Raw genomic sequence first — 14,158 nt, forward strand, 5'->3', positions numbered from 1 at the left:
GCCTGCCTGCCTGCCTGCCTGCCTGCCTGCCTGCCTGCCTGCCTGTCTGTCTGTCTGTCTGTCTGTCTGTCTGTCTGCCTGCCCGTCTGTCTGTCTGCCTACCTACCTACCTATCTGTCCGACTGTCTATCTGCCTGCCTACCTTTCTTTCTGCCTACCCATCAGTCTGTCTGTCTTTTTGTCTTTCTGTCTATCTATCTATCTATCTATCTATCTGTCTGTCTGTCTGTCTGTCTGTCTGTCTGTCTGTCTGTCTGTCTGTCTGTCTGTCTGTCTGTCTGTCTATCTGTCTGTCTGTTGATATATCTGTCTGTCTGCCTATCTATCTGTCTGCCTGTCTGTCTTACTGTCTGTCTGTCTATCTGTCTAGCTATAATTTTGTCTTTATTTATTTTTTCTATAGATTCAATGAATACATCCTCATTAGCAGATAATGACACTATGGTAAGTGCAAGTAATGTTTCCTACAGCGCACATTGTATAAAGTGTAAATTGCATAAAAACAAATGGTTTGGATTGCAAAGTACAACATTTACTTTTACTAACTGGGCCCTAAAGTTTAAGTGCTCCATGTCTATCAGTTCATTTACATTACTACTAAGAAAAGCAGTCTTTCAAATATACAAGCACATAAAGAAATGTATGCATGACCCATGTAGCCGTCCTTCCTCTTTTCAACAGTTATCCTGTCCAGAATTTACCTGTACTAATGACTGTCACGCCAAATTCATGAACAGGACCTTGAATCCCTGCCCACCCGCCGCATCTTTCTGTGAGGTCAGTTTGATCATGATATTGTTTCAGATGTGAATCACTGAGCTCATAAAGAGTTTAAATGTGCTGTGCTTCAGTTAATCCATCAGAACGGGAGTCACTCCGTTCAGTGCAGTGTCAGGTGCGCCATGTCCTGTGGGAATCCCCCAGTCACTAATTGCTCTCTGGGCTGTTGCAACACCACTGACTGTCTCAACCACGCTCTCTTTAACATGTCAAATTCATTCAGTACACCAGGTACACATCTTTCTTTTCATTATCTCAGATATATGTGAGTGGACCTTGAACATTGACCTATTAATATGATCTTATATAGCTCCAACAAAATCCACGGCTACACCCGCAACCATAAAGGTGACGGTTCCTCCCACCCCAGCAAATAATGTAAGAGCACATAGATATATTTTATTCTCTGTGATAGACAGCATTCTCAGTACGACTGTGACTCTTATTGCCTTTGGTTTTTTAACTCCCAAAAGGGCAAGAAGTGTCATAGCATCAAGTGTGATGGGGCCGCATGTTACAAAACCACCAATGCCTTTGGACTCGTGTATTGTCCTATTGGTCAGGATTACTGCATGGTATGTAGTTGTTTCTTTGTTACCTATGCCATTATGATGTTTCTCGAAGACGATTGTACGTTATTTGCTTAGTGAATGCTTCAAAGTTATTGTCTTTCTTTTCAGCTAAACAAGACAACGACCGGGACCACTGAGTCATGGCAGGGTGGTTGCAGTACAGATTGTCGAAAGGCACAAGCATGCTCAACCACAGTTACCACCTGCCACTTGGAGTGCTGTAATGCCACTGTTAGCAGCTCCTGTCTGAAACTGACGGGTGATTTAAACATGCCCAGTTCTGCCACCAGAGGTCCTCAGTCTACCCTACTCCTCACTGCATCTCTAGTCATGCTCTGGATGATGAAGGTCCTTACTTGAGAGTAGTATAGACACAGTTACATTTACTTAACAGTTTAGAGAAAGCTTATTTTCACATTAGAAGTGTGTATGTTTGTGTGCGTGCGTGCGTGAGTGTGTGCGTATAGATGCCAAATAAGCTTTTCACTATGTGCATCCTTAGAGAGTTATATCAAGTGGGAACATGCTTGTTGTTGGATTTTAACACAGAGTCCACAAAGGAATATATTAACACTGGATCAACAAATATGACGTTTGTGTTTACATTCAATCATCTCTAGTTAACGGAAACCTTTCTTTTCTCGCTCTTGTTTTCATTACTGTACAAATGTTCTGCGCAATTTAAACAAAATCTCACGTTTTTAATCATTGTGTGAATATGCTCAGATAATCCTGATTAATTATGAAATCCCAAATTCAGATACTATGGTACCAATCAGGAAACTTCACCCTGTGTACACTCATATAATAATAATGCCAAACAAAGTGAAGTATGCACTTTATGCATCTAAATAAACATTAGACAATAGTTATATTTATAAGGACATATTTATAATATTGGATGAAAGTCCATAACCATGCATGGAATCTGAAAGCTTTATTTTTGCAGAGAAATGTGTTTATTTAATTGTATGTATGTGTACAGATGTAAGAGAATAATCTTTTTTTTTTTTTTTTTGGATCCCACTCCTTATATTAGGTGTCTTTAAATGCTACTGTGTAATATATTGTGCACATACTGTATTAGGGTGTGTTTAGGGCATGGTATACAACATGATCACCATGTTTAATAGATATAAATAGACTCTGTTTTTGGATTTATTATCACATATTTTTATTTGCTTTATTTTTATTTGTGTTTATTACATATTTATATTAATTTTATGTATGTTAACATTTGAAACAATGATAAAACATATCAACAAGTAAAATTAAATAAAATCAACAAGTAAAAATGTATACTCAAAAAGGTAGCTCCTCCAGATTGTTTTATCCATTGTGGTAGCCCTTGCTCACAAAAAGTTTGGAAACCCCTGATTTATGGGTTGGGGATAGACTGAAATGATTTAAAGCTAAATTGAAAGACACCTAATATAAATGGGCACCAATGACTTGTGATAATATTTTATGTAGTATATTAATGTCCATTGAAACTATTCACAGAATAATGCAATAGCACATTGCTCTGTTTCTGCTTTAATCATTAAAATAAAGTCACACCATGTGATTGTAAGCAGCTTCAAGCTCATACAGTAAGAGCAACACATCTGAATAATTGCATTTGAATGATTAAATAAAGCCTTTATCTTTCCTGTCTCCACCCATAGCCTTTATTTACTGTACACATTGTGTTCAACACTGTCTATATATTGAATATTTACACTAATCCACATACGGTAAACATCGCATGACTTATTAGTAATGACTTCATACACACGACATGTAATAAACAGCTAATTTAAACATTTTAATAATCAGATACCAGTACAACTTATGTAAATAAAGCATTAAAGTGATTAGACAAATATTTGCAGCACATTCTTAGACAATGAGATGATACAGAGGCACACAAAAACATCTTTATTCATCCAAAAATCCACAAAATCAGAATGTTAGCGACTGACAACTTGTTTCACTGTTTACTTTTATGACATCATTTTTATTTAGGGAGTGAAAGTGAATGGTGACTGAGTTAATAAAGGTAAATAAATGATTTTCATTTGTTGGGGTTTTTATATATTAATTATATATTATATTATTAAATATATTTTATGTGGGTGTTTAACTGTCTCTCTTTGGAACCCTGTAATAATAACATGAATCATTTGTTTGTTACTTACAGTATTCTTTATATATATATATATAAAAAGAAAAAGAAAATATATATATATATTTTTTTTTTTTTTTTTTTTTTTCTTTAAGTAACAGGTAATGAGGCATGAAACACAGTAGCTATTTGTGACCAGGCTATCCAGTTTTCCACCTGTTTAAATCCTGAAACTCCCAGTCAAACTTTCTGCCCTTTTGGTGTTTTGTAAAATCATTTTTTTTACAAAGTTGTTTAAGGTTGTTGGTTATGGAGTATGGAGGACCACAAGAGTCATGCAAAATGTAATAAAGAACTTCAATATTTAATAACTACCTGGACAATAAAAATAGCAATTAATACATTTGTTTAAAAATTCATTAATTAATCTATAAATAAACAGACAAAACTGGATTTATAAATTGAATTACAAATACAGGTTTAAATTAGGCATTTAAAAGGGCATTTCCGTTTAACTTTTCTGTTTTCATTTCCCCGTTGGTTCTCCTTATTATGTTGGCTTGAGAAAGCCAACATACTGTTGTTGCACTTAAACTTATTATTATTATTATTATTATTCTTTTTCTTCTGAGACTAAAATTTCTAACTCTAACTCGTCCTAGAGCTTTCAAGCTACAGCCATCAAACTTTGGACATACCTTCGGTCTGATCTGACTCGAGTTGCTATATCTTTTCTAACTGATGGGACCTTCCGAATTCCTAAACGGGGCGCTGAAACACCCCAAAATTTCCATTGACTTAACATTGAGACAAACTTTGACGGGTCAAAGCTGCGAGTGAGAAACTTGTAGAAACTTGTGGCTTACCACATTTAAGGAGGCTGACAGGCTGTGTAAGAACATACCTCACAATGGGGTGTAAGCTGTACCCCTGGGGTGTAAGAGGCCCCCAAATTTTCCCATTGACTTATAATGGGGCAGGAAACATGCCCATAAAAGGGAAAAAAGCGTCCCAGATGGAATATCTTCACTTTAGAGTGTCTTAGAGACATGGGGGTGGGCTCATTTTACTCAAGCATCCAATCAGTCTCTTAGGATCACCCCAGAGATATTAAGCCACGCCCCTAGCAACAATTTTGGGTACCCTAGCAACATCTCCCATAGACTACCATTATAAAAAGCCCAGATGGATATCTTTGCACCAGAGTGTCATAGAGACATAGGGGTGGGCTCATTTTACTCAGGCATCCAATCAGTCTCTTAGGATTCTTATTGAGGTATTAAGCCACGCCCCTAGCAACAAAATATGAAGACCCTAGCAACATAATAAACAAAGCCTTATATCTCTGGATCTGAACATCGTAGAGACACAGGGGTTGGACCGTTTTTCTTGTGGCTTGAAGTGTAATCATTATGGGATGCCAATTTTTTCCCTAGCAACCAAACTTAGTACCCTAGCAACGGAATAAACAAGCCTTATATCTCCGCTTCAGAACATCATAGAGACACGGGGGTTGGACCGTTTTACTTGTGGCTTGAAGTGTGATCATTATGGGATGCCAATTTTCTCCCTAGCAACCAAACTTAGTACCCTAGCAACGGAATAAACAAAGCCTTATATCTCCGCATCAGAACATTGTAGAGACACGGGGGTTGGACCGTTTAACTTGTGGCTTGAAGGGTGATCATTATGGGATGCCAATTTTCTCCCTAGCAACCAAACTTAGTACCCTAGCAACGCAATAAATGTTAGCTTCATGCTAGCTTCTTGCTAATCATGCTAGCTTCATGCTAGCTTCATGCTAATCATGCTAACATCATGCTAGCTTCATGCTAATCATGCTAACTTCATGCTAGCTTCATGCTAATCATGCTAACTTCATGCTAGCTTCATGCTAATCATGCTAACATCATGCTAGCTTCATGCTAATCATGCTAGCATCATGCTAGCTTCATGCTAATCATACTAGCATCATGCTAGCTTCATGCTAACTTCATGCTAATCATGCTAGCTTCATGCTAGCTTCATGCTAATCATGCTAGCATCATGCTAGCTTCATGCTAATCATGCTAGCATCATGCTAGCTTCATGCTAATCATGCTAGCATCATGCTAGCTTCATGCTAATCATGCTAGCATCATGCTAGCTTCATGCTAATCATGCTAGCATCATGCTAGCTTCATGCAAATCATGCTAGCATCATGCTAGCTTCATGCTAATCATGCTAGCATCATGCTAGCTTCATGCTAATCATGCTAGCATCATGCTAGCTTCATGCTAATCATGCTAGCATCATGCTAGCTTCATGCTAATCATGCTAGCATCATGCTAGCTTCATGCTAATCATGCTAACATCATGTTAGCATCATACTAGCTTCATGCTAATCATGCTAGCTTCATGCTAATCATGCTAGCATCATGCTAGCTTCATGCTAATCATGCTAGCATCATGCTAGCTTCATGCTTATCATGCTAGCTTCATGCTAATCATGCTAGCATCAAGCTAGCTTCATTCTAATCATGCTAGCATCATGCTAGCTTCATGCTAATCATGCTAACATCATGCTAGCTTCATGGTAAATCATGCTACCTTCATACTTAAACATACTAACAGCCAGATAGCCTACTAAACTAAACTTATGTCAAACCGTTTTAAACGTTCAGGCTACGCTTTCTCAAGCCAACATAAAGTTTGTCTTCAAACTTTACTATCTAGTTCTTTTCGCTATTGGATTTGCTTTTCGTTTTAGCCTCTCTATTTAGCTTTTCCGTGACTCTTTGGGTCCTCATCTGAGATCTATAAATCTGCGCATGATGTACAATCAGAGCCAATCAGCGAGCTTGTTACATCCTCCTGGCCATAGCTAATTTGCATTTCTCATTTGACCATTTGCAAGGACCCAAAGAGTCACGGAAAAGCTAAATAGAGAGGCTAAATTGAAAAGAAAATCCAATAGCGAAAAGAATAAGGAGAATCATTGGGAAAATGAAAACAGAAAAGTTAAACCGAAATGCCCTTTTAAATGCCTAATTTAAACCTGTATTTGTAATTCAATTTATAAATCCAGTTATTTATTTCTCTTTTTAAATCGCTTTTTGAAATACATTTTGAAATTCCATTATTTAATTAAGAATTTATAAATGCAATTTAAAATGATGAACTTATTGAGTATTTTATGTTGTTTTTATAAATTGTTATATTAATTTGAACTATTTATTAATGGATTAATATTTCATTTCTACGTTATTTTTATAATCTCACTTTTTATTGCCTAATAAAATCTTACATAATGATTTTTTTATAACTTTGTCTATTTATTTATAGATTAATTAATGAATTTTTAAACAAATGTATTAATTGCTATTTTTATTGTCCAGGTAGTTATTAAATATTGAAGTTCTTTATTACATTTTGCATGACTCTTGTGGTCCTCCATAACAATCTGCCGTCAAAATGTTCAAACTAGTCAACATCTGGTTGGAAGCATACTGAACACTAGACTACTGCACAGTATACTAAACTTCCTATTCATGTTATGTTATAGCGCCACATATGGGCCCATGAATGAGTAAGGGGTGGGATTTAAGACCATACCAAGTTTGGCATCTTTTAGGGCAGAAGGAATAACGTTACACTGTTTCTTTAGAAGATAATCATAAAGTCAGTGTTGTAACTAAAACTTTTAACAATTCAGCAGAGGTTTTATAGGAATAACAAATGATTTAATTAGTGATGAACACGAGCTCGTGACTGCGTGGCGTTGAGGCGGGACCGCGTCTGGACACAAATATAGATAGAGAGAAAGAGAGAGAAAGAGATTTATACCCTCTTATCCAGGACACTTTTACACGGCTATCCTCTGGACACTTTTACACTGTTATGGAAAGGACATGTTGATACTTTGATCCAGGAATATGTCTGACTTTGCTTGTGTTTTCTAATGAGGAGTTGGAATCTGGTGGGCGCTGGAAAATGGATCAGTCCGTGGCAATACAAGAGACTTTGGCTAAAGGAGAAAACTGCATTATAGTATCTTTTGAAAATCACTAACACTGCAGTAATGTCTTCTTATACTTTCGTGAAAGCTCATCGGGTGAATGTTGTGTTACACAGCGACTGAAGATGATTACGAAAGTTTTCACTTCTCTAAATATTAGTAGCTCGTGGCTAACTAACACGTATTTCAATGTTCTGCTTTTTATTCGTTTGCATGGATCATTACTGTTTTTCTGTCTTTCTGGAGTATGCTTAATTTTATTGCGTAAAAGAAACTGAAGTTCGTTCACTGCGTGTCCGCAAGGTGTCGGTGTATTCAACGATAAAATGCCTCGAGTAGACGAGAGGGGAGGGACAGATGTGGAGCTATGGTTAAAGAGATAGTTCATCCAAAAGGGAAAACTCATTATTTACTCACCCTCATGTCGTCTGATCCCACAATGTCTTTATTGTTCTCCAGAACACAAACGCAGATGAAAAACGTTGTTTGGGGTTCTGTGCCCGGTTGCATGAAACTCCTTAAGTGAGGGTTTCCCTGAGGGAGAAAAAAACCCTGAGGTAAGGGATTTATTTAAGAGCGTTGCAACAAAGGTCTTAACTGTCACCCTTACCTAAGTGTTTATACTAAGTATTTTACGGTAGTCTCTGCCAAAACACGGCAGCGGAGAAGCGGTTGCTATAGTTACAAAATCTCACAGCGTAAACAAATCAACGCATGCAGCTCAACAGACGGCATATTTGTGTACAATGAAACATCGCAAATAACAGACTGTAAAGTGCCGCATGTATAGAACCTGAAAGTAATTCAAACTGGAAACACTTTAGATTGACGGACGATCAAACCGCTATTCTCCTAATAAATGCGCATCACTTTTCTCGAAGGGATTATTTCGAATGTTAGAAATGCGCGTTGGTACTTCATTTTCTTAAATAAACATAAAATCAGCCATCGCGTGTGACGTTAAGGGACCTCTTATAGTCCCTTAAATTTTTAAGGGAAAATGGGACTTAAGGACTTTCTAGCAACACATAGCAGACCTTAAGGTAATACTTTAGCATTTAAGGGTAAATACTTACTGACAGCCTTAAGGTTCACTTAAGGGTTTTTCTTGCAACCCAATTTTTATTAAGGGGACCCTTAACCTTATATTTAAGGGATTTCTTAGCTTAAGGACTTTCATGCAACCGGGTTACTATGGTTACTCTTCACGCTTGAAAATGATCCAGAAGTTGGCCAATATCACTACAAAGTGCCCTTGAGACTGTATAATTTAACCCCCAAAATTCAAGATTTTCTATTTAACTTCAAATGTTTTGTATTTAGGAGACCGGCTGTTAAAAAATGCATATTGGTCAGTCTCCAGCACTTTTTATAAATTAACTGCAAGCAATTTTAGATAAATTTAGCATTTAATGAACACATGATGTAGCTGCAGTTAGCTAAGTTAGCAGTTAGCATATTTTGATTTTCTGCAAAGTTTAAAGGGATAGTTCACTTTAAAATGAAAATTCTGTCATCATTTACTCGTCCTCATGTTGTTCTAAACCTGTATGAATTTATTTTTTTCTGATGAACACAAAAGAAGATATTTTGAGAAATGATGGTAAACACAGCAGTAAGTGACCATAGGCTTCCATAGTAGGAAAATAATATTTTGGAAGTATTGTGATAAACGACCAAGAATTTTTTTTGATAAATCATGGTTAGCACACAGTTGACAGTACCCATTCAATTCCATCATATTTTTTTATTCCTACTATGGAAGTCTATGGTCACTTACTGCTGTGTTTACCATCATTTCTCAAAATGTCTTCTTTTGTGTTCATTAGAAAAAAAGAAATTCATACAGGTTTAGAACAACATGAGGATGAGTAAATGATGACAGAATTTTCATTTTAAAGTGAACTATCTCTTTAATGTTACTTATTATTTCACAATGACAGGGTGGACATTTTAACACAATATTATGAAAATAAGGAAAAATAAGTGTAGATACTGTGTGTGCATTATGGGGCAGTCTCTGAGACAGGGCTTATCCTAGTCCCAGACTAAAATGCATGTTTAAGATGCCTTAATTTAGAAACATCTTGCACTGACATATCTTACATATACCAGTGCCATTGTTTTGTCTCAAGATGCACATCAGTCTTGTTTTTTTTTGTAAGGTTTATTTGTAAAAACTACTTAAATGTCCTAATATAACTACAAAAATACAAAAATCGCATACATCCAATCAAAGAAAATGGTATAAAATGGGAAAAACATATTTTAAGAGACTTATCATTGAACTTGTATATCTGTAAATGTTTGGTCATTTATAATAAAACCTTAGAATTTCATTATTTTAGATAATATTCATGATGACGGAGTGATTCTGATGATGACAGCAAAAGGCACTTTATAGTGATATTGACCCAAATAACTCCACTCGATTCGTGCTGTCTTTTTTAAGTGTCCTGAAGGTACCCGAAAGAAAGAGTTTGGTAAGAAACAAAATAAAATATTTATATCAGTTATTTGCTGAACGTCTTGACCTGTGTTTAGTCAGTTTTAGGATGTTTCATTTTAATTAATGTGTAACAACAGCGATATCCACAAGAAGAAAGACTCTTCAAATATAAGTTATGACACCAGTCATAGGTCCAGTGAAGTTATTTATGTAACATGTTTGGGTCATTTTGAAGCTTGAAGAGTTTTCCATCTCAGTCACCATCCACTCCAAACCAGAAAACTAGGTCATAGCTTAGGGGTTAGAAGAGTGGTTCTTGTAATCCGAGAGTTGCCAGTTTGAGTTTTACGGTGGGAATGTTGTGACATCTTAACCCCAGTTGATCCCCTGGTGCTGCAAGTGTGTTCAGAACTTGCAGTGTGTTTGTTCATTACTCACTGGATGGGTTAAATGCAGAGGTCACATTATCCATTCCATACTTGACAAGCTTTTTTCACTTTCACTTTTAAAAGTCACTAAACGGGTCTGATATGTCACTTAACCTCGCAACACTGCATTCAGTCTGGACCATAGAGCATCTGACTTGTAACTGATTACATGCAATCTGAATAACGTAATCAGATTCTTAAAATCAAGTACTTGTAGTTAAATTACATTAAATTTTAAAGATTCCTCTACATGGATTATGTTACATATTACTTTCTTATTTTCCTACCTATATTTAAAAAATTGTGATAATCTTACAAGAGCTTTCATAAGCTAACTGATCCACAAGGGTGGGTCTGACGTATATACTGTGTATATATAGCATACTGTATATAATTGTAAAGGTTAAAGGATTTAGAGTAATAAATATACAAAGTGTTGATATATTCTTCAGTAAGGAAGGACAGTCATTGAGTCATTCTCATCATTAATGTTTTCTAACAAAATATGCTTGCATATTTTACCTGAATAATAATGTTATTGCTGATATGTTTATTTATGTTATACATACAATCTAATGTCAAATGCATTTAAAACATGTCTTTTTTTTTTTAAATTTTTAAACATATATTTTCTAGCTCTTTGTACTGTGTTAAAACAGTACAATACTATCCTACTTAAATATATGTGACATCAAATAAACATAGGTTAAAAGTAATCAAAATGTGTAATCTAAGAGATTAGGTTACTGACTACAAATTTGGACATGTAGTTTGTAATCAGTAACTGATTAGAGTTTCCAAGTAATCTACCCAGCTCTGTGAATAAATCAGTACTAAACAAGATCAGTCAGTTATCTGTATATTGTTTACTTCTCATTTTGTTTTATTTTTAAACAATTTGACTATTTAGACATATGAGCAGCTTGTCTATAAATACACACAATTTGTTACCCATACTAATTTTTGCAATTTAGTGAAAGTGACTGCTACTTTTAATAGGTTGTGTTCAGTCACCATTTCATTTATTTGATTAGCAGAAAGAATAATGTCTTAATGCAACTGTGATGTAGTGACATCACAAATATGCTAATTAGACCATGACCTTACTTAGTAACTTTCCCAGCAGGCTTTAGTTAGATTAAAAATCATTGCCAACACTGCGTAAGAAATCCTAACATCATGTGGCCAGGAATGTGATTATAGTCTTTAAAGGAAGGATAGCACAAATTAGGGCTGTATTTTTTTATTGATTAATCTGCCAATTATTTTTTTCCATGAATCGACTAATCGGATAAAAATATATATTACTCAATTATAATTTTTCAATTGCACTTTTAAAAGTGCAAAAGCCACACACTACTACAGAGTTTTACTAAAATAATCTTGGTATTTTAATCCTTAAATAAAAAAAGTTTGTGCAGATTAGTAAAACATCTTTAAATGTCAAAACATAAACCAACCAATTGAATTGAGTCTTCGGGGATGTGCTGGTGAGAAAATTTTGTTAGAGATTAATAAACTCATTTTAATCTTCAAATTTAGACTTTGATGATAATTAACATTTATTCGTTATTAACAAAATAAATAAGCCATTATGATATGAAAGTGATATACATGCATTGTTACAGTAATAACTTCCCCCTTACTTTTAAACTTTTAGATCGTGGTGTATGACTATACTTATGAAAACTTAACAACAATTAAGCAAATACAAACTCACTTATATTAAAGGAAATTAAACCTTTATTAACCAGCATTCTTTTCCGCTTTTGTCCTTTCAGGGTAGAAAGACCAGCCCAATGGTCATTCAAAATTATTCACATCCCAAATACCAACAACTAATGAACCAAATCCTTTAATCTGTAACCTGCAGAAAAAAATCAACCTGCAGAAACAGTTTAAAAGAAGCCCAATTCAGAACTCAAAGGACCTGGCAATGCTGGCTTGCTTTTAACCAAACTTGTCACGCGTTGAGAAAAAGCAGCACCAGATTAACATGCAGCTCACTATGTATGAAGAAAAAGTGCCTGACTTTAATTATAAGCGCACAGTTTGCGCTGTATGAAGCGGATGCACGTACAACATTCTATTATTATTAGGACCGAATGCAATGATTGGATGAACATTTTATTCATGTAAATACATGTAGACAATTAGCGATTTCTATCAGGAAGTGAAGAGATTTTCGACTACCATCCCCTGCATTTAACAGCATCGATCATGTTGTCATACAGTACAGATGTGAATTGTGTGTCAATAAATATGTGATAGTCTTTAACAATCCTGTCAATCATGCTGTGCAGTGTGTGTCAATGCTGGATACTGTAAGTGAGAGCAGACTGCTTGGGCTCGTGCAGCACAACAATGAACATGCGTGAGTTTATACACTTTCATTTATTACATTTTATTGTCTCAACTAGTGTTAACAGATACAGGTTTTTATTTTAACATTGACTAAGACTACACTTTAAGTAGGGATGTGTTAAAAACAACAATCAGTGTTAGTCAGAACAGACACGTCTTTGTGTTATTATTAGAACAACACATTTAATGTTACTTTTAACACTACTTGTCACTCTTATTTATTTTAACACAAAATCAACACAAAATGACACATAGGGCCAGATTAACTAAATGGTGCAAATAAAAAAAGCACAGATGGGAGTGATAATATCTGCTGTTATTTACTAAAATGGCTCAAAATAAATTAAACTGATTTCCAGAATAATCAACACAATCTACTAAGAGCAGCGCAAAACAGGGTCGCAAATAAGCAGAGCTGATGAACCTTAGGTGCGGGTGATCTAATAACACCTGATGCGCTTGAGTTCAGCACCACAGATATTGCAGCGGAAAATCTCAGCTAACAAAGCCTTAGTACACACAAAGAACCATAGGACAAAAAAATGAAGGTTTACAATAATTTTGAAACACCTGCTATTCTAGTGACTCTTATTTCCTCCAGGAAAAAATTTAATAATATATTTCTCTAGCATTCCAATTAAATGGTTACGTGTTAAAAAATCCTCTGCCTTGAACCATGTGATCTGTGATCTTTGGGATGCCCCTTCTATCAGCATTAATTGCAGTCGTTTCGAACGGCAATTAATTTAAGCGCAAACATTTGTAAATGCGTTGCGTAAATCATTTAAATACTCTCCTCCCATAAATTTTGCGTATGAAGGGAAAACTCCTAGACATGCATATGCAATAAGGTCAGTCCCAAAAATAACTAGGCCACACCTTTTTAGCACTATTTATCCAATGCGTGTCTACAGTAAATCCAGACAGTCCTTATTAAAGCAACACTACAGTATGTAGTTTCCATGTAAAAATGACTTACAGCTCCCCCATGTGGTTGAAAAACTCTTCTGCAGGCAGGGGGAGGGGCGGGGCTGTGTTTCCTATCCTCCACCGCCACTTTCAGAATTTGCTTGTAGCAGCTAGGAGGCTGCTCAGGTTGCAGCAACTGTACAATTTGTCCAGTTTTAAAGTTGTTCTATCACTGAAATAATTTTAGAAACTATTTAAATTATTTAATGGTAAAAAAACTACATAGTGTTGCTTTAACGACAAAATGGTTTGCACTGGCGCATGCTGTTAGTAAATCTGGCCAATAATGTTAAATAGCATAAAACAAAAAAATGTGTACAAAATGAACACATCCTTTTTTAAAGTGCGACATGAAACCATACTTGTGTTGAGTACACATGGATCATGAAGGATATGTGTCTTAAGAGACACCTGTAATAGTTAAGTTTACTTTTACTTTTTAATGGAAAGTATTGATGCTCTGGGAACTCTTTCAGTGTGCACTGGTGTCT

The 14,158-nt window shown here is 35.5% G+C and overlaps 3 protein-coding genes across 5 annotated transcripts in view; 2 read left to right on the forward strand and 1 right to left on the reverse strand.

The window, feature by feature from the left end:
- The window catches only part of LOC135728334 (uncharacterized), a 7,030-nt gene extending 4,045 nt beyond the window's left edge, over window positions 1–2,985 (forward strand). For all 3 annotated transcript variants that reach the window (XM_065246507.2, XM_065246508.2, XM_065246506.2), the window contains exons 5-10: window positions 404–444; window positions 682–777; window positions 852–1,011; window positions 1,091–1,158; window positions 1,254–1,355; window positions 1,461–2,985. In XM_065246507.2, the coding sequence (XP_065102579.2) occupies window positions 404–444; window positions 682–777; window positions 852–1,011; window positions 1,091–1,158; window positions 1,254–1,355; window positions 1,461–1,712 (719 nt within the window). In that variant the 3' untranslated portion in view covers window positions 1,713–2,985. The remainder of the gene's footprint in view (window positions 1–403; window positions 445–681; window positions 778–851; window positions 1,012–1,090; window positions 1,159–1,253; window positions 1,356–1,460) is intronic.
- Window positions 1–8,932, reverse strand: part of LOC135728333 (uncharacterized) — a 32,630-nt gene extending 23,698 nt beyond the window's left edge. The window contains exon 1 of the mRNA XM_073811682.1: window positions 7,875–8,932. The gene's annotated coding sequence lies outside the window, so the exon portion shown is untranslated. The remainder of the gene's footprint in view (window positions 1–7,874) is intronic.
- Window positions 7,042–14,158, forward strand: part of inpp5b (inositol polyphosphate-5-phosphatase B) — a 31,057-nt gene continuing 23,940 nt past the window's right edge. Inside the window, exons 1-2 of the mRNA XM_065246347.2 lie at window positions 7,042–7,489; window positions 12,638–12,708. Coding sequence (XP_065102419.2) covers window positions 7,433–7,489; window positions 12,638–12,708 — 128 coding nt within the window. The 5' untranslated portion in view covers window positions 7,042–7,432. The remainder of the gene's footprint in view (window positions 7,490–12,637; window positions 12,709–14,158) is intronic.

Source organism: Paramisgurnus dabryanus, chromosome 13 (assembly GCF_030506205.2).
Source record: "Paramisgurnus dabryanus chromosome 13, PD_genome_1.1, whole genome shotgun sequence".
NCBI lineage: Eukaryota > Metazoa > Chordata > Actinopteri > Cypriniformes > Cobitidae > Paramisgurnus > Paramisgurnus dabryanus.